The 24,406-nt window shown below is 33.1% G+C and overlaps 2 protein-coding genes across 5 annotated transcripts; both read left to right on the top strand.

The window, feature by feature from the left end:
* Positions 1-4,196: 4,196 nt before the first annotated feature.
* Positions 4,197-6,364, top strand: LOC144559869 (small ribosomal subunit protein mL103 (rPPR7)-like). 2 transcript variants are annotated; one of them, XM_078309021.1, is made up of 2 exons: positions 4,197-4,796; positions 5,043-6,364. In XM_078309021.1, the coding sequence occupies exons 1-2, from the start codon at positions 4,232-4,234 to the stop codon at positions 5,564-5,566; spliced, it is 1,089 nt and encodes a 362-aa protein (XP_078165147.1). In that variant the 5' UTR covers positions 4,197-4,231; the 3' UTR covers positions 5,567-6,364. The 2 variants fall into 2 exon arrangements, with proteins under 2 accessions (XP_078165147.1, XP_078165146.1); XM_078309020.1 differs by having other exon boundaries at positions 4,197-6,360.
* Positions 6,365-16,370: 10,006 nt separating this feature from the next.
* On the top strand, positions 16,371-24,145 carry POLD3 (DNA-directed DNA polymerase). 3 transcript variants are annotated; one of them, XM_078308331.1, is made up of 8 exons: positions 16,371-16,641; positions 17,429-17,484; positions 17,581-17,705; positions 18,959-19,121; positions 20,722-21,083; positions 21,957-22,376; positions 23,122-23,203; positions 23,587-24,145. In XM_078308331.1, exons 1-8 carry the CDS (start codon positions 16,573-16,575, stop codon positions 23,783-23,785), a joined length of 1,476 nt encoding a protein of 491 aa, XP_078164457.1. In that variant the 5' UTR covers positions 16,371-16,572; the 3' UTR covers positions 23,786-24,145. The 3 variants fall into 3 exon arrangements, with proteins under 3 accessions (XP_078164457.1, XP_078164459.1, XP_078164458.1); XM_078308332.1 differs by having other exon boundaries at positions 16,415-16,641; positions 18,962-19,121; XM_078308333.1 differs by lacking the exon at positions 23,122-23,203 and having other exon boundaries at positions 23,587-23,778.
* The last annotated feature ends 261 nt before the right edge of the window (positions 24,146-24,406 follow it).

The raw sequence follows: 24,406 nt of genomic DNA, 5'->3' as shown, positions 1-24,406 counted from the left end.
AATATCATAAACTATTTATATTTTTTCATTCAAAATAACTTAAACATCATGGCATAAATTATATTTTTTTTTCTATTAAAAAAACATAGGTATCATAGAATAAACTTTTTTTTTCTATTTAAAAGAAAAATCAATCTGGACCTTGAAAAAATTGATTTTTAAAATTAATTTTCAATTTGAGTCTTCATATAAAAGCATATGTAGCATAGTGTGTGCTATAGCGCGTAGCGTGTAGCGCAGATAACGGATCGCTATTACAGCTATAGCGGTCGTAACTAAAATAATGCACTTCTATCCCATAGCGCAGCGTTCAAGGTTCAAAAACGCTATAGCGCCTCTATTGCGTCACTATAGCGCGCTATTTAGAACACTGATTATAATAAATAATAATTAACTAATTAATTAAAAAAATTCGTAATAGTTTGATCAGCACCCATAACTAATTTGATGATTAATATTTATAATTGTTCTAAGTTACATTCGGAGCTTATTAATTAGATATTCTCACATGCGAAGTCTGTATATAATATTTAATTTTTTTAACATGATGTTTACATCATAGTTTATTGGATATTTTATTTGGAAGTTATATTCGGACAATATTTTACAAAGCCTCAATACTAGGGGTGCCAATGATACGATACGGGTAGGGTGAAACTATTTTTATATTCATATCCACTAAGACTTGATTTTATTCATATCTTATTCATATCCGTTAAGAATTTATTTTACCCTACCCTACCTATATCCGTTAAAATTAGCGGATAACGAAACGGTAGCAGGTGAATAAAGAATAATACAAATATAATAGTTTTATTATTTTTTACAAATAAACTATCAAAACATATCATGTCATATAAATTAAAATATAATATACAATTGATTCTAATTATTAGTTTTTTATAAAGCAAAAAAAATCAAAATCACAAATATCTCTTCTAACAAATTCAATTTGTTAACTAAATAACAAAACATTCAAATAAAAAAAAGTAAAATATTTAGCATAATATTCTTCCTACAATAAAATGCATACATTTTCTCATGATATAATTTATTTTATATAATTACCCGTTACCCAATGGGTACGAAATAATATTTATCCATACCCATAGTCGTTTATCTAACAAAAAAAATTCCTTACCCATACCTATACCAATAAACTAACGAGAAAAAAAATTACCCATACCCGTTTTATCAAATGTGATACGGATAGGATAAACGGGTAAACGGGTGTCATTGACACCCCTACTCAATACACTTATAGTTTTAAATGTCTAATGGAAAAAATGTAGTTTTTGTTTAAAATTAAAAAATGATTTTTTTTTCTTAGAATAACATGTAGGTAGGTCCGGTCCTGGTGCAGGACAACCACGACGATGGCTTCGGACTCCAAAATCTAAGGATGGCCAAAAAAATTTAGTTTGTGTATATATTAATAATAAATTATTAGAACTCTAATTTTATATATATAAAGGGCTCAAATTTTTGTTCAATTTCGGACCTCAACATCTTTAAAATTGATCATGCTCATAAGTGCGCGCACACACAAAATATCACAACTCTACTCTGCGTGATCAAATCTCTATCCTCCTATCGGAGAACGAGTGTCTTTGGCCTTTAATTGCCGCTTGCACTAGGCAGCGGTAAAGTTGTGGTAAGTTGTTGAATGATTCTATAAATTCTGATATAATTGTGGAAGTTGTAAGCAAAACATTCATGAAAGCGTGTAAATTTTAGAAAACATATACATAATGCACTTGTATTATACTACTCGTGTAAAATACTCCAGTAGCCAGTAGTGCAACTCTAAATTTTTTTCATAATAATCCGTAGTAAATCTATCATTATTAAATCTTGTAGTATCAGTAACATACTCAAAGATCTTGGACTCTATTTACAATTAGGCAGCCGAGATGCATTAACTCTTTTGAGTTAATGCAAACGATGTGGACTCAAATTTTAGAATTTGTATCACTTGCATTAACTTAAAAAAGAATTTTTGAGTTAATGTATATGGACCGTCTAATCAATTTTAAAATTTGTACATATTAGATCCATATTAATATTAAAGACTGTTGGGGAATCATAAAGGTCAAACAATTACACATTATCTAGAGATCAAACAATTACATCTCATCTAGAGATCAAACACTTACACCCCGGGGAAGGAGAAACAGTTCTCCACCTTAACCTAAGGACCGTCCTATGCCATAGAGACCCAAAACATAAATCATAAGTGCAGAACATAATACCTGATTCCATGTCGTTTGTCATGGAATAACCAAAGCCATAGTAGAGCAAGCCGTCTCCGTGAGCACGAGACAAGTCTTCAATGGCAAGAAGTCATTCTCGCCTTTTGTCGTCGGATCGAGGAATAAGTCTTCCAAAATAGCAAGGTGTGGCCCTTGAGAAATCATCTCCATATTTCTTAATGAATTTATCTTCTCTATTTTTTAATGGCTGGAAGAAGAAGAGAAGGCACACAGAACTGTATTTTTCTTAAGAGAAAAAATGTATGTTCAGTTTTTGTATTTTTCTTGGTTACCTTGTGCCTTGGGGACCAATCCTTATATATAATAACCTTTGTGGTTATCTGCCAAATTGAAAAGGTATAATGTGATGTGCATCAAAAATCATGCTGGCGCATCAAAAGCTATGCGACTGCATCGATATCTGTGCGGACATCACAACCCTCCATAAAGACATATTTTTGACCTCTGAAAATGTACTTTTCTGAATTGCAAATTTCTAAATCAGTCCATTAATGATTTGATCTTTGCCTAAATTGTTCTATATATTTATGGATCATATCCTAATGAATATATTAATTGTCTATTACCTTATTTGATCACTTTAATTGACAATCATATATGACAGTAAACAATCCATAATTAGATTACATATATGCTCAATGTTGACATTAAATTCAATGAGGTTGGCAATAAATTCAACAAAAACTTCTTATATTATAAAGACTGAATAAACTCTAGGGATCGACTAACAGTACCCCCCATATCAGTCCCCTAAACGTCCCCCGCGCTAAAAGACAAAAAACATGCGACAGAGGACCACTAACTGACTTGGACATCAGATAACTGCCGGCAACCTGCAGGGCTAACGCGATTTTTCATCGTTGACAAGCATAGTATTCATACCTATGGACTTAAGTAGTCTTACTTATTATCCATAATATTTGGTCAAATATAAACACAAACTGTTGGGGGACCATTAATTTTGGAGACCAGTAACGACTAGGGGGACCACTGACGACGTCTGACAGCCTGGATTGGGAACCGCAACCATCTGAAAGTGATATTTGCCAAGATTGGGGACCACTACAGCGAATCTATACAATGAAGTATTCATATCAAACTAATGAAATATTCATATTAAATAATGAAGTATTCATATCTGACAAATGAAGTACTCATATATTGACAACATAAAGTATTCATATGTTGACAACATGAAGTATTCATATATAATTAATGAAGTATTCATACATATAAGAAATAATTTATACAGTTTAAAATTAGACACCTCTTCTGGGACATCTCTTCCAATACCTCTTCAATTCACTTAAAATCTTTTTTTATAATAAGTATTCACACCTGACATTAACACTATTCATATTGAAAGTATAAAGTATTCATATCTAACAAATAATGAAGTATTTATAACTAATTAATGTAGATATAAAGTATTTATATCTAACAACATGAAGTATGCATATCCAACTAATGAAGTATTCATATCTAACTAATGAATTATTCATATCTTGCACTCTGACAACCTTCACTGAGCATGGACCCCCTCCAATGGTGCACCACGCTCTTCTCACCAGATTTCGACGATGCACCACGCTCTCCTCGCCGGATCTCAACGGTGCACCACGCCGAGAAAAAGAAGAGGCGGAGGCTATGAAGGCCGTGAAGAGCGCGATTTTTTTTTTTTTTGATCAGGAGAGACAGAGGGGTCAAAACAGTTAAAAAGACTAACTAGAATGGAAGAGATAATTACCATAAGTAGTTAATGGTCAGAGGGACTGTTAGAAGACTAAAATAGAGGAATGAAATCATTACTCTAAACTCTATTTACAATTAAAAAGTTGAGATGCATTAACCCAAAAAAAATGTTCTTTTGAGCTAATGCAGACGATGCGGACTCAAAATCACAGTATCCGATAGAGAGGGAGCAGGTTGAAACAGCAATAGTCTGTCTTTAATCTTAAATGGCGACTAAAGTGAATAAAGCAACGAGGCTCTCACCATTTCGCCTCGCCGCTCTCCTCCGCCAGGAAAAAGACCCCAATGCCGCTCTCTCCCTCTTTCTCTCTCCTCCACAGCCCTTCCCCTACTCTTACCAATGCTACGACCTCCTCCTAACCAAGCTCGCCTACTCCCGCTTGTTTCCCCCTTTGGAGCAAATTCTCGACAGCCTCCGCGCCGACGAGCGTGTAACCCCCAAAGAACCCCTCTTCTGCCACATCATATCTTCCTACGCCCGTGGCCGCCTCCCTTCCCGGGCTCACGATCTCTTCCTTCTCATCCCTTCCTTCAGGTGCAGCCGCACTGTGAAATCATTTAATTCTTTGCTTGACGCCTATCTCCGGTTCGGGAATCTCGAGGCATTCGAGTCACTTTGGCACAACGCTGGCTCATACGGGGTGTATCCTGATGCGTGCAGTTATAATATATACATGAGAGCTGTGTGTCTGTCGGGTTCGGTATCTCGTGCATGGGAGCTGTTTGATGAAATGCCTACCAGAGGGATTTCACCTACTGTGGTTACTTTTGGTACTCTAATTGCCATACTCTGTGACAATTTGATGCTCAGAGAAGCGCTTAGTCTTAAAGAGAGGATGCTTACATTGTATAATGTGAAGCCTAATGTTGTTATATATATTACTCTTATAAAGGCCCTCTGTAAGAGCGGTGAATTGAGCAAAGCATTTGAGCTCAAGGAGGAGGTTCTACTGCATAAGGATTTGGAATTGAACTCCTTTATTTATACTACTCTTATAAGAGCTTTATTTTCTTCAGGCCGAAAAGGGGAGGTTACTGTGTTACTTGAAGAGATGAAGGCAAACAGAATAACACCCGATAATGCAACATTTAATTCCATGATAGCTGGGTTTTGTGAGGATGAGAAGAATTTCAACGCGGCCTTTGAGGTGCTTAACGAGATGCAGAGAAGTGGTTGCAAGCCCGACTTGATTAGCTACAACACTATAATTAATGGGTTTTGTAAGGTAGCGAGGTGGAGGGATGCTCAAGACCTTTTTGAGGATATGCCAAGGAGAGGATGCAAACCAGATATAGTGACTTATAGAATTCTGTTTGATGCGATATGTGATTGTAAGGAGTTCAAGGAGGTTGTTGTTTTGTTGGATGAAATGGTTTCGAAGGGGTATACGCCTAGTTTGGATGGTACAAAGAAATTTTTGGAGGGTATTATGGGGAGATATGATGGCTTATTTGTTGAGTCTTTTATGTGCCAGTTCATGAAATTGAATCGTCTGGACGTAAATTCTTGGGAGAAGGTGGTCAGTCGTTTGCGAGTTTGATTTATTCAGGCAGTCGGTAGATTTAATGTGGCTTTGTTGGTGCTAAGTGGAGGTCCAAGCGCAATTAGGCAAGTTACAACTTGCAACAAATATAATTACTTTGTTTTCTAAGATATGGAATGGAAATGATGCATGAGACTTGTTCAATGATATACCCGCAGCAAACTTCAAAGATAATCTATCTGGTGAACCTGCGAATTTTATGTGCTAGTTTATAACTGTGAGGGGGTTGAGAAGACTTGCGCTGTTGGGAAGAAATGGTGTCAGATTAGCTCATTGTATTGACTATACAATAAAGTATCCAGAAGAGGAATTCGCATCCTCTGAGATATCTCATATTTTGCGTGACTTTTTGGAAAATCTCAACCATTCAAATACTCTATGCTTCAATCTCAAAGCTCAAACAATATTGGACCCCTGCGCTATCCTCAAATAGGAACCGACACGTCGGTCACGCAAAATATGAGATATCTCAGGGGATATGCACTCCCAGAAGAGGGGCTATGAGGATTGCGATGATTTGGCATATCATCGGGTTTCCCTGTTTATAACAAACAAATATTGTATTATGACTGTGAAAGGCTCCTGTACTTTTCGAGTTGGAATAAAAAAATGCTTGATAATTGTTCCAATAATAGAGGATTCTCTGCTGAGAAAAGCCAACAAATTAGTGAGATTTATAACAAAAGATTTAGCCATTTGTACTGGAATAGTAGTAAAGAAACCCACATATTAATCTTTTGAAAAACTACCATGATATCCTCCAAGTGTGCTGTTTCTATACAAAATCCTTCAACAAAACGTGAGAAATTTAACCTAAGAGATTAATTATGTACAACCAAACGGGGAAGAGGCGGATCCAACCCCTCTCATTATACTTGGTCCAGATCAGTTTGAGAGAGATTAGTTAGTTTAATTACGGGAGCATCTACACCTATTCTAAGTTATTTAGAAACTTATTTGAGATGCTGGGATATAGATGCTCTCAATACTTTTTGTTTTTGCGATAAAAATTGATTTCTTGAAGTAGTGTTGTTATGGTAGGTGCTTGTGTTATGGAAACTTAAAAATCCAGATTGCCAAGGACTTTGGAAAAATGCTCTACTTTTATCCAATGCTACTCCTTCAAATCCTCCTTCACAGTTTTGGGATAGTATCATGTCCTTACAGCAATTGCTAGCAACACCCTGTCAGTAGAGTAGACAATTAGAGTTATAAATATTATTAACTCTGAATCAGACCCACCAAAGCCCTTGGCTAATTTTATTCATCAACGATAAGGTATCTCCTGGCACTTAGCAGGTTCCATTAGTTATCAAAATAGCTACTGTATTTATAAAAAAGGCACTATGTATTTAGAGTAGAACTTAGGGTGTTCTTAAGTTCACCAAGTCTCTTGGTGAATTCAAGTCTAAAACTCATCGAATCGGTCTCAAACGACAAATTTAAACTGTTGAAACTCATCTACCTTACGAGTGATGCGTCTACATGTACATTTTTTTTTTTTTAATTAATTTTGTATAGAGTCAAGTGGTCAAAAAAGGTTCAAAAAATGAATGCATTAAAATTAATTTATTAACACTCTAATTTTGACCTCTTGACTTTATACTAAATTAATTTAAATGTTTAAAATTTTCACATGTAAATGCATCACTGGTAAGGTAGGCGGATTAATGAACTGGCTCATTCTCTAAAAAAAGATAATTTTGAAGGAGCAAAGTTAAGGTGTGATGTGCTCATCAGCACAATTTTAAAAGTTTATTGGATTGGTTTCATACAATGAATTCAAATTATTGAAACTCATCTACTTTATGAGTGATAAATGTACATATAAAATTTTAAAAGTTTAAAATTTATTTGGTATAAAATTAAGCGTCAAAAAAATAATAAAAAATAAATATATAAAACAACTTATAAAAGGTTCATCTTTTTGACTGCTTAATATTATACTAAATGAATTTGAAATTTGAAATTTCTAAATTTTTTTATATATACAAGGATGAATTTCAACAGTTTGAATTCGTATATTATCCTATTTATCCATGCGATGATTGCAGGGTTCATTTTGAATGTAACCGGTGCAAATTGACTTCTGTGAATCATAACAGTGACTAGTAATAATATAAACCAATTTAATGCGAAAATGTTTGAATATTAAAATAGTAAGAAAAGCATGCTCCGCCTCGTTTGTATTCTTTAGTGATAAGAACTTCCATTAATTTGAACAGACCTTTTATCAAATAATTCTTACGGATTTAAACATATGAAAGAAAGTTATCACTACATATGTGCTAATCTGATTCTCGCCTTAATTTGTTTATCTTAATTAATGCAGTAACCATGTTAATCGAATATTTATTATTACCTTTATCATTACAGATATGGTATCGGCGTATTAATTAAGCGTAATTAAGAGTAAGTTTCGACGTACTTCCAACTTGTAATCACTTAAGTTTACTTTGTTGTTTTATAATTATTAAAAAAATTATTCGTTCTAATCATGTTAATCCGTTATCATTTTCATCTAAAATTATGGTCATCCCTTCCCATATTACTTTATAGTTTGTTAATATTTTATACGAAAATGCTAACATAGTCTCTTAACTAAAGCTGATGAGATTTTTAATTGCTACGGGAAGCGATAGAACGAAATTCTTAATATATGGATTCAATAAACACAATATATACACATTGCTTTCAAGTAAAATAATTACGACGTTTCAATTTAATTTGATTTCGAAATTCAAATAAATGATTTTTGTTGTTCGGTAGAATCCACATATTAAAATATTGAGGAAATAAAATAATATATTTATTAAATTCATTTACTGATTTTCTATACAGAGAGATGATTTATCTATTTTAAATAAAGAAAAGTTAAATTGTTTGGTAGCGATTGTTTTCTTCTTATCTTAAATAAACTTTTTGAATCAGTTATGTGAATTTAAAAAAATGAAAACTTAAACATGAAGTATCAATGTTGTGTTGCTATGCAAAATACCGAAAATATTTAGAAAGAATGAATCACTTGATAATGATTGTCTTTAATATATTTATGCAGTGGCTCGAGCTCTCGTTTTTTTTTTAGAAGATGTAGATTCAATTATCAAAAATAGCATCTAATATCTATCCAAAAAATGTTAGAGTATACCGAGGCTTTTTATTAAAAAAAAATAAAAACTTGATAATGATTATTCCGACAATTTTGACGTCTGACTTTCAAATATATTCAAATGAGATTGACATTAAAAAGTAAATTTATAGATTTATTTAACATATATATCATACTAAATATATTTTAATTATAAATACTATATATAAATCATATATATCATAGTATCATACTCATAACGTTGGATTTAATTTATTTAACATTTTTTATTACATATTGTTAAGATTGATAAAATAAATAATCAGAAGTAGCAATTTTTGTTATTGTATTTGAAAGTTCAAAATGTTATATTTTTAAAATTCTTGTATATTTATTTATTTAATTAAACTCAAATCATATCTAATCATATAAACTTTAAAATTAATTATTTTGAGGTCGGATCATCAGATGGCTCGTTCGAATTTGTCGAATTTGGTGCGGGTTGTTTGCCCGCCTCTTTATTCTTTAATTAGAAATATTCCACGCTTGCTAATTACATTTTTTTTTTTTAATAAATCTGACTTGTAAACAACACGATATTTTCCCGTTACGTATATTTAACAATAAAAGTAAAACACATGGCATGATCATCATATTCAAGCCCCACAAAAAAAAATATATATATATTTACTATGACATGAAAAAATTTATTCAGCACTCTTTTATTATTAAAATACAACTGAAGTTAATAAATTAAATACATAAAATATTAAGTTTAATGTCCATTATCAGACGGTCAATAATTAATGACATTTTTTTGTGCAGTCGGATTGTGATGTCCAACAATTTTGTGGTTGATGTGTGCCACAACAATAACACGGTCGACCACCGCAGTAACAACTGATACAAAGAGATGGAATAGAAACTTTGCTTGCATTTTTCTCTCCTCCTACATGAGTCTCCTGTTGATTATTGCACCAATTTTGAATATTGAGCTTGCTTGCGCTCATTTTTCCTCCTTGTACATGCACCTCCCGACCTATCAATTAGACATGAATTAAAAGAAGAATACATGCGAGCTTATATATCATACATGCTAATTAGAGGTTGAGGTCATAAAAAGAGACACGGTGAAAGTAAATAGTAGGGGACTATAAATTATTTGAGTGATTTGTCTGAACGATGTTTCTGTAGTGAGAATATAAATTTGAGATTGAAGAAATAAAAAAAATGAAGTGTAATATTATTTTATAAGAGGGACTGAAAAAAAATTACTAGATAAAATTGCAAAATTTTAATTTATAACAAGACTTAGTTCTTTTTTATCTCTTAATACCATTTCCTTGACCAAGGACATTCTTCAGTAATTCAAGATGTGCTAATTAAAGGTAATTTCATTTGGACTCAATGATATAAATTCAAAGGAGTTCAATTATAATAATAAAAATTATTACCTTCGGTCATAGAAATGAGACAAGTGATGAGAAAAAATAAGACCAGAATGCACAGTACAATGTTCATCTTGATTTTGGAATTTTTGTTACCAATTAATTTTGGAATTGTTGTAATTGTAGAGGAAAAATAAATATATTTACAGTTGTAGTATCTAACTGCTTGAGACATACTTGTATGGAACTAAAATATGTTGTGTGTACTTAGATTCCAAACTACCAACCAAAAAAATTACTATTTTAGTTAGTCGTTCGTTTATTAAGAAGAAAAAAAACTATTTCTTCTGTATAGAACAACTTAATTAATTTGTTTGGAAACCGAGGTTGTAACTGTTTTATTCTAAAAATACAATAAAATGATGATGATGATGATGCGAAAATCAATTATAAAAGAGTTGATTGTATGAACTTGGCCAGGAGAACAAATTCCTTAAGGAGCTGTTATAACGGTGAAGTTATATGCAAACAGATCGTTACAACGGTAATAATTAGAAATCACCGACAATCATTAGTATTTTGAACTTAACTTTGTAATACCAACTTCCGATTAATGTGATCTAAACTTCTATAGAAAACTTAAAACAAGATCTACGGTTTTTAAGTTTTGAATTAGAATATGAACGTATCCTTGTCAGAAAAATTAAATAACGGTACAAACAACATTGTCGCAAAGACAATATATCTTGTAAAGATTAAATAATTAATTGACTTGACTTTCAATATTTATTTAAAAAATAATAATAATTGAAAAAGGATACTCCAATAAACCGTCTCCTGTTCTGAAATACTAATTCATAAATCTGGTATTTTATTTTTTAGAGACATGACAATTGAATTCAGATACATAATTAGTATTTCCGGATAGTAATTATTATAATACAACTATTGTGATTGAAGAGAGATTATTTTTCATACTAAGTTATATTGAAGTATATGAAAATATTTTTCACCGGAGATGTGCAAAAGAATATATATATATATACCTAATGCCTCCGAATTTTGTCCAAAATTAAATGTCCATTCAAGATTATTCATCACAGACAGATTGACTAAATTTTATGCATGGTTATTTGGTTTGTATTTTATTTTAAAGAAAATCCGCATGCTTATTTATAATTGAGGCATGTTTATTACAATTATTTGTAGTTAATTATCAGAACATAAGATCTTGTGAGAACAAGCTTTTGATCTAGTAGTAAAGATACCATTCTTTGTACATAAAACCTTAATAGAATTTTTTTTAGATATTAAATAATGAAGTGATTTATTCTTCAATTTTTAGTTAAAAAAATAAACAAAAATGAAACCTTTCAAAATTCCGTAAGTCAACAATTATTTGGTCTAAATATCTCGTGAATTAGAAAGATGCCCTTCATGGCTTCATTTCTCCGATAATTTGATGGTGAAGAGGGTGTTGGTTTTGATTATTAAAATCATAAACTTTGTCTATGAAAGAGAATTGTTGTTTGAGGATGGTTTTGCTATTTTTATTTTTTTGTGTCTTTATTATGTTAATTTTTTAATTTTCTAATAACAAAATTTTAAAATATATTTGTTAAAATAAAACTGTTTGATGTAATTTATATTATATCATCTACATGTACATAATATTTGTATCATTTTTTTAATTTTATTTTTATATGAATCAATAAGTTGAAAAATTAATGTTTATTTCCATTTTTATATGAATCCATATTAATTAATGTATTTTTGCAATCTCTTGATGCTGATTAAAACAAAGTCGAAATATCGTAATCATTTATACATACTTAAGAGAAAATAATTAGATCAAACTAATAGTTTTATTTGGACATTTGAGTTATAAATTATTAACGTTTAAAAAATGAGGACATAATTAAGACACAAAATAAAGACATTAATGTCTATGTCTTTTATTAACAAAAAAACTAGAGGTTGAATAAGAAATATCAGGGGTTGGATAAGCATAAAAAGTTGGAATAGTGTGATTATCCAACTTTTCTAATAGAGACCGAAATGCTGTGGTATTATTTGTAAACGAAGTCTAAACTTAAAACAACAAGATATGTAAAACTTAAAATTAACCTCTTTAAATTCTTCGAATTTGCATATAAATGGATTATTCATTAAATATTGTTAGTAATGTATTGTGTAGCTTCTTAAAAATACTGGTCAAGCTTCTCCCACTGACTAAGCTTTTATTATATTCTAAATGTCTAATCAAGTCATTTGGTTATATTATTTCTAATATCTAATGAAGTACTAATATCATTGTTTACATTAATAAAAAAATGCCAACGTCATTTGAAATCAATTTTTATAGCAAAAAGTATCGGTCATTACAAACTTAGATTTTCCAAATTAACTGACCCAACTAAAATAAATTTAAAATGTTTAGAATTTATGGGGAGCAAAATTTGGTGAAAATGTTGAGCGACTGAAGAAAAAAAAATTACAGTCGCTTGTCTTTACATTTACTGCTTTGAAAGCCTGTAGAAAGCACGAATCCGTATCCTCTCATGTATTGCAAAGGATCACCCTCACTTTATGGTTTGAGATTAAATTTCAACCAATTTGGAATTCGAGTCACAATAGGAGGCTGTATTTTTGGGCTTTAAGATTCGTGCCAAGTTAAAAAGATTGATCCATATCTAGTAATTATAAAAGATCCCCTTATCAGGTATTGGAGAGGATGTGAATTCAGAAATAGCACCGGACATGAATTAATACATGTTTTTTCATAAATACTTTCGTCCACCTTTTGGTACATCAATTGTTGAAGCTCATGATTTCTGACCTATGTTATCCAGATACTCCTAGAAACTCATCGTATCCGTGTCCGACACGCCTCTGACACGGCCACGATACGTATCAGACTCGCCAGCTGGCACGTCGCCTTACTTGGCATATTCTTAGTCCTTTGATACAGTCTCCGACACGCTTTGACTCGTCTGGATACAGCGTGGACACCGATCTGACACGTCCGGATACGCTATGGATACCGTGCAGTTCTTCTGGTCCATAGCTGCTCCCTGTTCACCGCGCTTGTTGTGGTCCACCCCGCTAGGTTGCTGCTTCTAGTGCACCCAGCCTGCTATGAACCGCGTCAAAAATTAGTTTTTCATCGCGACGAGGAGGAATCGAACTGGGGTTTCGGCTGACGGTGCCAAAGGCATTAACCACTGCAATACTTGACCTTTGATGTTATAATCTAGTAGTGTTTATATTTAATGTATATCCAGAACTTTTGATATTTAATTTATATAATACAAGTATTATTAAACTAATCATATAATATAACAGGCATATCGTATCCTTGATTTTTGAAAATTATCGTATTACCGTATCTGTATCGTATCCGATACGATATCCGTACCCATATCCATGCAACATAGTTTCTGACTGATAACATTCGTACTGTTTTTTATTTGTTTTTTTTTTAATCCGGGTTAGGCAACAGATTAAATCCCATAGCTCTTCTGGTTCCCGCATTACAAAATTTTAACCATAGTCTACCCTCGTAAGCTATTTTTCCAGAAAAAAAAAATTCATTCCTTCTTTTCCATATGTTCCAACAGGTACATAGGAATAGTGATCTTTTTTACTATAGTTTTGGACTTGGACAGACTTACCATGAGATTTCCTTTGCAAGCTGTATCAGTATCCCAAACAATGGCAGGCTACTCTTGAACGCCATTTAGTGAATCGATAAACATCTATCTGATCAGAAAAAAAAATTACAATGTTAGGGAGAGAGAGAGCGAGAGCACCTTAACTACCACCTTCATGTTTTTTCAAAAAGAGGGAGAGACCTCGAGAAATTGACGACGGGAGAAATCTGAATCGGACGAGGAAAAAGAGAGAAATTATTGTAGAAGGTAACGATGAAGAACGTGATGAATAGGAATTGGAATCGAACGACGAAAAAAGAGAAACAATATAAAAGGAAACGAAGTGGAGAAAGAATTTTGAGAAATTTAGGCGAAGAAAGGCGGCCGGGACAGACACTTGATCGGACGGACAGATACTTGATCGGCCGGGATTGAACAGTAACTATTACTTTCAAAATTAAATATAAATAAAATAGATATGGAGAAACCTTAAATAAGAGCTAACTATGATTCAACTAGAATTATGATTAAATAATGAATTGTTGAGAGTACGGGGGTAAAAAAGCTCGTAGCTCATGATTCGATCGTGACTCGCTCTCTAGCTAACAACTTGTTTGTTATTGGATCGAGCTGTTAACTAGCCCGGTCTAGAATTAACGAGTTAAAGTTAGGGCTTAGCTCACTCGTTTAGGCATCAATTTGTGAATTTGTATGAATTTGTGTATATTTTATACTGTTAAGCTCGGTTCAAAAAGTTTGTAAAAATTTATTTTATTCTTAAAATAAGGTCCAGCCAACCAACTCGGTCCAACACATCACGATTTTAAGTTGAGATTTCAGTTCGGATAATTAAAGTTAGCTCGTTCGTGACTCAGACGAGCCAGTTCATGACGAGTTCAAACTGGACCCAACTTGTTACCACCCCTAAGTAAGAGTTTAGAAAGTTAAGAAAATGTGTAAGCTGGATAGACACAGAGAGTCATCCTACGTTGAGAAAGTTGCACAAACTTTAGAAATGACCAAACTTATCAGCTTTATTATCAGAGTTCTAAATAGCTTGCTATAGCTATACAATAGCTGCGTTATAGCTTTGTCGGACCTCACAAGTTATAACGCTATTAACCGCTTTTTTATTATAATGATTCTAAATAGCTAGTTATAGTTGCACTATAACTGTGCTATAGCCTTTTCGAACGTTAAAAGCTATACTGCTATAATCGCTATTTAGAACCTTATTTATTATCTATATTCTATATTCTATAATAATGGTATAAGAGTTTTGAAAATTTTCAATCTTTACTTAAAAAAATAATGGTCCAAGACATAATTTATTTTTACAAATAGTGTTCAGGGTGTAATTAGTGTTTGGGCCGCCCTCCCCTTTAAAAGTATATCTTTTTAAAAATTTGTACTTTTTTTTTTTTAATTCGAAGAAGACGATTAAAATGCACCATCTTTTGTACTCCTAACGTGCAACCTTTCTTCATATTTTCATTTTCAAAGTTTAAATAGTCGATTCGAACCTTCCAACGTGTTCTTCATATTAAAATGTATTTGGAGACCAAATTTTACAGTTTTTGAAAATTTTTTACTATTTTTTCAGAATTTTTGATTAAACTAAACAATAATAAAAAATTAAGCAAAGTGATGATTTTCAAAAATTCTAAAAAAATAATAAATTTTTTCCAAAAAATGTAAAATTTTCTCTCCAAACCCATTTTAATATGAATAATACGTTGGAAGGTTCGAATCGACTATTTGAACTTTGAAAATAAAGATATGAGGAGAGAGTGCACGTTAGGAGCACAAAAGGGAGGGTGCATTTTAACCCTCTAATTCGAAATAGACGCCAGATTAGAGGATGCAATCAGTATTTAGTATTTAGTATTTACGTCCTCTAATAAGCAAACTGTATTTTTTTTAAGGACACGCATAGGGCGTGATTAATTTTGCGTGGTGGCATTTAACTCGACTTTAAATATAATCAACTATGGTTTGTTGTTCTTATTTTTAGTGAGAAGCTCTCTTGAATTTTGTATCACCATGTAGGCATGTACAAATGCTAACTACAAGCAAATATTTTATGTTGCAAGAAAAAAGAAAACTAAGCTGCTGAGTACTGTGTCTAAAGAATGAACGGTCCGTCAAATTTCATTAAATAGTCTTTGATCGTATATTTTGGTTTTGGGCCTTTTTCAAGTTTTCATTCTTGGGTCATGAAGATGGTTTTTTTTGGGCCTGTTCAACGTTGAGGCCCAATAGACATTTTAATTTTGGCGTTATAACTGCAAACTTTAGTTTCAGGTTGGTCATTTTTCTAAAACAAGTTTGGTTCAGAGTTGATCGAACCCATAGTCTAAAATTTGTTCTGTACAGGTTTTGATTAAGTAAATATATGTGTCTATTTTTATGGGGTCGTACATAATTTTGCAATGTATACTTCATTAAACAACGGGGATATTTATAGCGTCCTTTAAATGAGACATCTGTTCTTCGAAAAATAAAAATATTGAAAGAAGTTTTCCGAAATGGACATCTCCAGAAGTTGTTGAACAGCCAAGGCGTTGTCCTTTATTTCCGAAATGGACATCTCCATTTATCTTTATCAATTGGATTCGAATAATCCGAATGACAGGAATCCGACAATGGCGCCCGAGTCCGATTACTGGCGTGTGCGAATTGCGATTCAACCGATTCTTCTTCCGTATAATAATCCGACATGGCATTTTGGTCCAGGCGGAACATTGAAGCGGGGCAGAAAAACAGGCGGGAAAACCTAATCCCTCCAACCCTCTCCCCTTCCTTCGCGCGAAATACTTTTCTTACTATCGGTGTTTGGCTTGAAATCGAACAAGTACTCAGCTTTAACTAGACATGGGAGGAGAGGAAGCGGTCGATATCTTCCTACAAATCCAATCTCTCGTCTCTGACCAACTCCAAGTGGTAATTTGGATCTCTTAGTAGACAGTTTCTTTTACTAATAACTATTTTGGTGCGATATGTTGCACTTTTTGGTGAATCCTGCTCGGTTATTGTTTAAGGAACCCAAGTTCCTGATTCTGGTCTCTATTAATTGGAAAACTATTTTGAGATCAATTTTATCTGTGACCGAGTTTGGAAGTTCTAATCGCAGAAATTATTATAGCACCAAATTATTCTTTTGATAGGGGAAATCGTCAGAGAATTAACTAATTTCCTATCAATTTTGACATTAATAATCAGCTTTAATTTGTAAGATAAAAGAATGATATTGATTTTTTTTATTTCTTTAGTTGTTTGTCAGAGAAACCTGATAGGTACTTTATATGTCGAACTACTGCACATTTACGGATGCAAAACTCAAAATTATTCTCCAGTATAATGCAATTATACTGCTGTTCATTTTTTAAGCCCCTCTTTTTTTTGTTTTTACTGACTTTTATGACATTATTCACGTCCCTTTAGGCTCCAGTTAATAGACTGATATTGTCTACTCCATTTTGTAATAACTTCTGTTGAAGGTGTTGGTGTATAGTTGCACGAACTGGTGATTATTTGCTAGATAATCGTAATTGAGCATAAATTGGGTTTAGTAGAGCTTAATCAAAGATTGACAACAGAATCTGGAGCCTAGTTTAGGCACAATAGGTCAATACTATTTGCACGATGAACTATGAAAAATGATTGTTATCAAGGGGACGTTTATTGTCCCTTTTTTGTATCTATTTCAATCTATCCTTGTATATTACAGATTTCATACAAGTGGCTTAGTCGAAAATTTTCCGTCTCATCAAACAATGCCAAAAGGTAGTGAGCTGCTTTCTTTTTTATATTTCTGTATTGTTCTTAAAGGAACTTGGGATCACTGGATATGTAATTGCTTCTATTTTTCCGATATTTTAGGTTGTTGAAGGAATTTGTCGAGAAGCATGGAAATGATCTTCAGGTTATATATACAGTCTCTGGATGGTTAAAGAGTGATCCACAAGCCTATTGTGTAAAACTGGCTTCTTCTTCTAAAATTGATGGTACCATGTCCTCTATATATATATATATATATTTTTTTTTTTTAATATTTAGTTTACTTTCTCCATCTGGGATTTTGAATGAATCCAAACATTGTTTTACTGGATGCAATGGCTATCAAAGATTAATTTTTAAATTATATTGTTGCAACGATTTATTGAATATGGTGCCATTTATTTAAATTCAGAAAATTTCTGCTGCATTTCTGTAACCTTTAAGTAAATAAAAATTGCTCAAATTTAAAGGTAAAAGTTGAGTTGGTTTAAGTTACATTTAATAATTAATGTGACTGAAACAAAATAAAAGTTTCACAAAGATAAATGAGAAAGGAAATTCTTCATTCGGATAACTTCTCCGGGATAGAGTAATACAAAGTAATAATTAATGTTGCTAAAGTAATATAAAGTTTAACTCAAATATATTTTGAAACAATAAATGAAGCAGGAAACGGTTTTTATGCAAAGATGGGTGTGAGCCTTCAATGGTAGTATTAAGTGTTTTTTATTTGCATGTAATAACCAGCATATCTTATATTTAGAACTAACAGACAGCATTCTTCTACATGTTTGTAACTGATGTTTAACTGTTAGTTTGGGGGAACATACATACATTCTAATAAGTTTTGGCAGTTCTGTCCCTAAATTTGAGGAGTTATTTTTTTTCTTAGACTAAATTGAGCTAGATAGAATTTAAGGTAAATATGTTGACCTCCAAGTTTGCATGAATTAAGCATGAAGTATTATGTTGGGTCGGAATGGAAATGTTCATTTACATATTACTTTACCATTTTTTTATGAATATCTCACAGTTCTGCTGATTTGTGAATTAGTAGGGGTGGTATCAGAGGAAAAAGGCAGGAGTCGTTATCGGACAAAATTCTTTTATTATGGTTGTTCACAGAATTGGTGATAATATGTAACTATAGGTATAGGTAACTAACTATATAGTGGTATATGTTGATAATTTCGACAATAATTTTCTCAAATCAAGCTGAAAAGATTTCAAAAAATTAGAAAAAGTTTTAAAGACATTTGCATTTATAATATGAATTCATTGATGTTCTTGGTCGGGGCTTATCATTGATATTCATTGAGACCACATAGCTCAGCCTAGGTGTGATCCAACCTTATCCCACTTGTGTGTTCTGGGTGGGGCCGGTAAATCACATCCCTGGGTGTAATTTGCAAAACCTTCAGCCTTTCTTCCTGTCCTTTTTCTTTGCAACATAACTATAGTTTGATTTGTTTGATTGAAGCAGAGACGAGAGAGGAATTTGAAGGAACCTGTTCAGTCCAAGTGTATAGTGTTCAAGCTTGCATTCCCAAGGAGACTGCTGTGATTTGGAATTCAGAGTTTGTTCAAGCTGAGGAGCTCTTCAATCAGCCACAAATTCTAGAAAATTGCTTGAGAGACAACAGGTATTACTCGTAACTATTATCACAATAATTTATGCATGCCTCCACTGGGTGTCAGTGAGTCCACAGGTTCCAATCTAGTCAGGGGTTCAAATACCTCCATCATGCCTATACTTCTTATGCAATCAACATTTAAATATCCAAACTTCAATACTGTTGATATGATCTATATCATTTTGCTATTAAAAGAAATGATTGTGGCAATTTGACTTCTTTGTGGCCATCCAGAGGTTTGTGCAAATTCACTGATCTGGACACTTTCATAGATTATTTTTTCATGCTCTTGATGCCCATGAAAGTCAACCGAAAGGCCAAAGTCTTTACTATGCAGATAAAGAAAGTATTATAGTCATAGATCATATAGAATGATTTATATTTAAGCTGAGTTTTTATGCTCTTAGCATTGGTATTTTAAAAATTGAAGGTGCGATGGAGGAATGAAAAATGCAGGTTATTTGAACTCATTTTGTTCATTATCATGCTTGGAACATTGTTATGTCAAACCGTATGACTAGTCAGGTGAAGAATTATGTTTTCTTTGATACCCCAACTGCTTGATTCAGATACTAATGTAGATTTTACTGAGACAAACTAAAGAGAATTTTTTATTTGTAGAAATTAATAAAAAATAACAAAAAGAAATGAAAAGAGTACTTCAATTGTTAGACATGTAGAAAGATCAGATACAGCGGTACCGATCCAAACTTATGGATCGGAAACAACGGTAATGATCCAAAATATATTTCCTTTCTCCAGTTTTTGTTGTCTCCCTTCTCTGCATCTTATTTATAACCTTTTATTGTGGATCCCATGACTCCATACATGTGGGCCCGAGTCCCAATCCTATGGGCTAATAAAATTACTTTTCTTTTTTACTTTGCATTGCATGTGGGTCCCAGTACAAATGTTAATATATTATAATAAAATTTTATAATCAACAAGCCTTCCAAAAAATGTACGTGGAGAAGAACAGAAACTGGAGAAGAAAATTCATTATATTTTGGAACGGTATCGTTGTTTCCGATCCAAATTTTGAATCGGTAACGATGACTCTGATCTTTTTATCAATCTAACAATTCAACTACTCTTTCTCTTTCCCTTTGTTAGTTCTTAATAATTTCTATCAATAAAAAATTCTCCAAACTAAACCTGAATCAAGTCAACCATTACTGGACCTAGAACCAAGAAATGGCAAGTTGAGGAATTAATGTGGTGAGGGGAGAGTGGGTTTGGAATTAATGTGGCACAGTTAGTTCTCCTTATTTTGTCAGGCATGCGTGATGGTTGCCATAACGTTTTGGGCGGATGAGAGATGTCTCATTCTCTTATGTAATGCATACTTTTCCAGGGATGCACATGAACGTGCCCTCGCCTTTTCTTTTTAATTGTTCCAGATTCTGATGGTTGAATTTCTTGCTTGATTCATGCGTTTCTATATTTTAAGTTTACTTCTGTCATATTTGAGGCTATTTTAGTGCTAAATATGTAGATTATAAAGAAATTCTCAACAGAACCTGTCTTATACTAACTTTTATGTGTTTGTAAAGTTTGCAATTCTTTTGGGGCTATAGGAGAGTTTTCTGACAAATTTAAAAGCTATCAGGTTTTGCGGTGTTTCTAATATACATGTGAAGCGTACAAAGGATGGAAAGAACGTGAGCCTGGTACCACCTAAAACCATTAATGGAACTGGTGCATTTCAAAAGGATCTACATTCACTCAAACCTCTGAAGCAAGAGCCTGTGGGCCCCACATCAAGCTCAATTTTGGAAGCGAGTGAGAACAAATCTGACAAGGAGAAAGCTGCCAAGCCATCCCCTATCATCAGAGAACCTTCAAAAGTGAAGGGCCAAAATGGAAAATCCTCATCAGGAAATAGTGGGTCACTTGCTAACATGTGGGGCCGGGCTTCCACAAAACCTAAACCTGTTGTGGAGACTGCAGAGGATGTTCCTAGTATTGCTGGTAACGATCTAGTAACATCATATTACTTTGGTCTTTTATGTTAAATTCACCTCTCAGTATCTCATTTTTACACATTAGAGATTTAGTTCAATATATGATATCAGTACCCGTTTCTTATCAGTTTTGTTTTTTATTCAACCCCTAGATGGTTTGTTGAGAAAATTCATAATGATGACTAAACCCCTAGGATGTTCCTATTTGTATTAGCAGAATAAAGACTCAACACTGACAATGAACTTAGCATAGGGTTGTAGCTGAAGCAACCTGAACGTTGATGATCTTTCATATTATCAAATAATTTATTTAGACATAAATGCAATATTTAACATACTATTTCCCTAAGGGTTGTCCTTGTCATTTTTTCTTAGTAATGCACATTGTTAGATTGAAAAATCGACACTTGAACAAAACGCATTATTCCAATATATCAAATATCGATTCCAATGGCTTTTGCTACTAGAACCTTTCCAACCACGATTCTTTCTTTTCTTCCCATTCTTAAATAAAGAATTCAATATTCATTCCAAAAAAAGAGTGGGTTCCATCGTTTCTATGGTTACCTCTCAAACGGTGAGGTCCTCTCTATACACCGGAACTACTTTTTTCAAAAGATTTTGTGAACTTGTATAGTTCATATTCTTTGGCTCTACCTATTAATTAGAAAGTAATAACAAGAGTTATTTATACAATGACGGCATTTCATTCGAAAAGTATAACAAGAAGTTGGACTTAATTTTCTGTACTCAATATAGAGAAAACTTCGTTGCAACTAATAACAACGAACTAGACAGGAGCGTTTTTGCAATTTCCTTTATGGAGGTCCTTCGCAAATTTTCTCACTAGACTGAAACATTGCCCCTTGATTTCTTTCAGCCACAGCCGACGAGCAAATTTGTGCAAATGAATTGGCCGATGCTATAGGCAGTGATGATGACTTCGCAGACATAAACTACAAGCGCAACTCCAATAGAAAGAGGAGGGTTGTTTTTGACTTTTCAGATGATGAAAATGAAGATGAAGATGAGGAGAAAGTGATGAGCCTCTCGTCTCCTCCTGAGCCCCAGGGAAAGACTGAAAAAACTTTGGTAGTTAAAGAAGAAGAAAATCTTGAAGATAAAAAAGTAGAGGTGGGAAATAGTAAAAATAGCAATGCAGGGATTACTTTGAGAGCGAAAAGTGATGCTGCTGTTGGTGGTAAAGGTGAGGGGATTGATAATAATGGTGCTGGTGTGCCAGGTTCACCCAAGAGAAGGAAGGTTTTAAAGACACGCATTGATGAACGTGGGAGAGAAGGTACAAATGACTATGTTACTCTGTGTTTTTTTTTATTTTGCACAGCTTCGCAAATAATAATAGCCCACTTTTTGTTGTATTTGCATCAAGCAATTGATATTTATTCATATCAACATCTCATACAATGAAATTGTTGGTGGCACTTGGTGCTGATCATAAAAAAAAATGTCTGATACACCAGATTGCTTGAGATATGAACTCAACTATTAAAGAGTTTTCTATTACAAATGTGTAAAAGCTAGGAATAGTTGTCATTTTTAGTTAATTACAGCTGAAACTTGCAAAAGCGTCTTTACTAGGTGTTCCATTATTTAACAGCATTTATCGAGGGATAATCAACAACAGATAGGACTTAGTAATGGTCGATACATAATCGATTTAACCCATTTGACTCAAAATCTGTATGTTTTATAATTCAACCTCAATATATCCCTATTTTATGCACTAAAGAAGAGGACCTGATTGTGCTTTGATTAACCCACCATAATGGATACCTCAGTTAAGAGTCAATAATCAATTTCTATCTTTTTTAGCAGTTAGCACCAATTTTATCCTCAATTTTACAATTCAAGTCCAATTAAGCAAAAAAACAAGGCTGAACTGGTACGAGGCTATTCTGATTGGTAACTAGCTAACGAGGTTCCAAAAAAAGGCATATGATTTTGACGTTACCAAACCTTTTTTATTTTATACTACCATTCGAGTAAAGTGTCAGCATTGCTTACAATATCCAGTTGTGTTGCAGTTTCGGAGTTTGTTTGGGAAGGTGAACCAGCTCCGAGCGATAAGCCAAACCAAGAAAATGCAGCTAAAGATACTAATAATAGGTAGCACTTTGCTTGTATTGGTCTTTTGGAGCACATATTTTGTTGTATTTTGTTACTTTTACCTGGTTTGCAATAAAATGGGTTCTTCGATCTTAGGTTAAGGTTGTTGTACCAGGACTTCGAATTTTTCGAACTAACAAATGAAACAAATTAACTTATTGACCAGTCCATACATTTGCCAGACTGATTGGATTGTTTTCAGAAGCTAGAACATATATTGACACAAAATTTCATTAGAGCTTTAAATAAAAAGCCTGGTATGGTACATACTAATACTGAACTGGGTACTGGACTTTGAGTACTATGAGTCCAAAATCTGATACTTCAGTTCTGTGATGCTGCTAAATATTAATATGCTATTTATTTTTAAAACTTGTAATCAGGCCTATGGCTAACAAAGCACCAGCACTTGGTAGCAATAATGACCATAACAAAGTGGTGAATGCCAAAACATCGGGTGGGGCTGGTGCCAGTTCTGGTTCTAGCCTGACAAACAAACCAGGGGGCAACAAGAAACCGGCCAAAGCCGGGACAAAGGATGCAAAACAAGGGAATATCCTCTCCTTTTTCAAGAAGATTTGAATGTCTCATTGCATTCTCTGTGTACATTGGAGCTGTAGTTGTTTCGCATTTTGCTTAGTTATTGTATAATATATGGATGTCCACATTCACTTAGTTTAATTAGAATTAAGGGAGGGTTTTCCCGTGTCCTTTTTTCTTGCTGTGTTACGGTCGAAATCCTTTTAGTTTACATTTCTTTCAGCTCGAGCTTAGATTTTCTTTCTGATGCAAAATTGGATTTTTCTGTGAAGAATGGAGGCATGGGGGTATTGTTGAGTATGTTAATACCTAAGGTGCTATGATTTCAGTATAGTGAATTTAATAGATTTCCAGAGCACAAAGTAACAAACCATCGCTGATGGAACTTTTTGAGGATTAAAATGTTCCTGTGTGTTTTCAGTAATTCTCAAAGAGTGCTGTTGTATGTATTTCTTTTTTCTTTCTTTTTAAGGAAAGGTATTTGCTTTAAATGTTAGGCCTAGAATGCCCACTAACTCAATAATAAACCGTTATTTCAACAAATCACCATGCTATGGTCGATTTCATTAATTCCTATGCTTAGAGTATCATCTTTGAATATTTCTTTTCAAATGTTCCATTTAATCATTGCATGTTCGTACTATATTCTCAACAGTGTATCAT

Source organism: Carex rostrata, chromosome 9 (genome assembly GCF_964058835.1).
Source record: "Carex rostrata chromosome 9, lpCarRost1.2, whole genome shotgun sequence".
NCBI classification, from domain to species: Eukaryota; Viridiplantae; Streptophyta; class Magnoliopsida; order Poales; family Cyperaceae; genus Carex; species Carex rostrata.
This window is presented reverse-complemented; position numbering and strand designations above follow the sequence as displayed.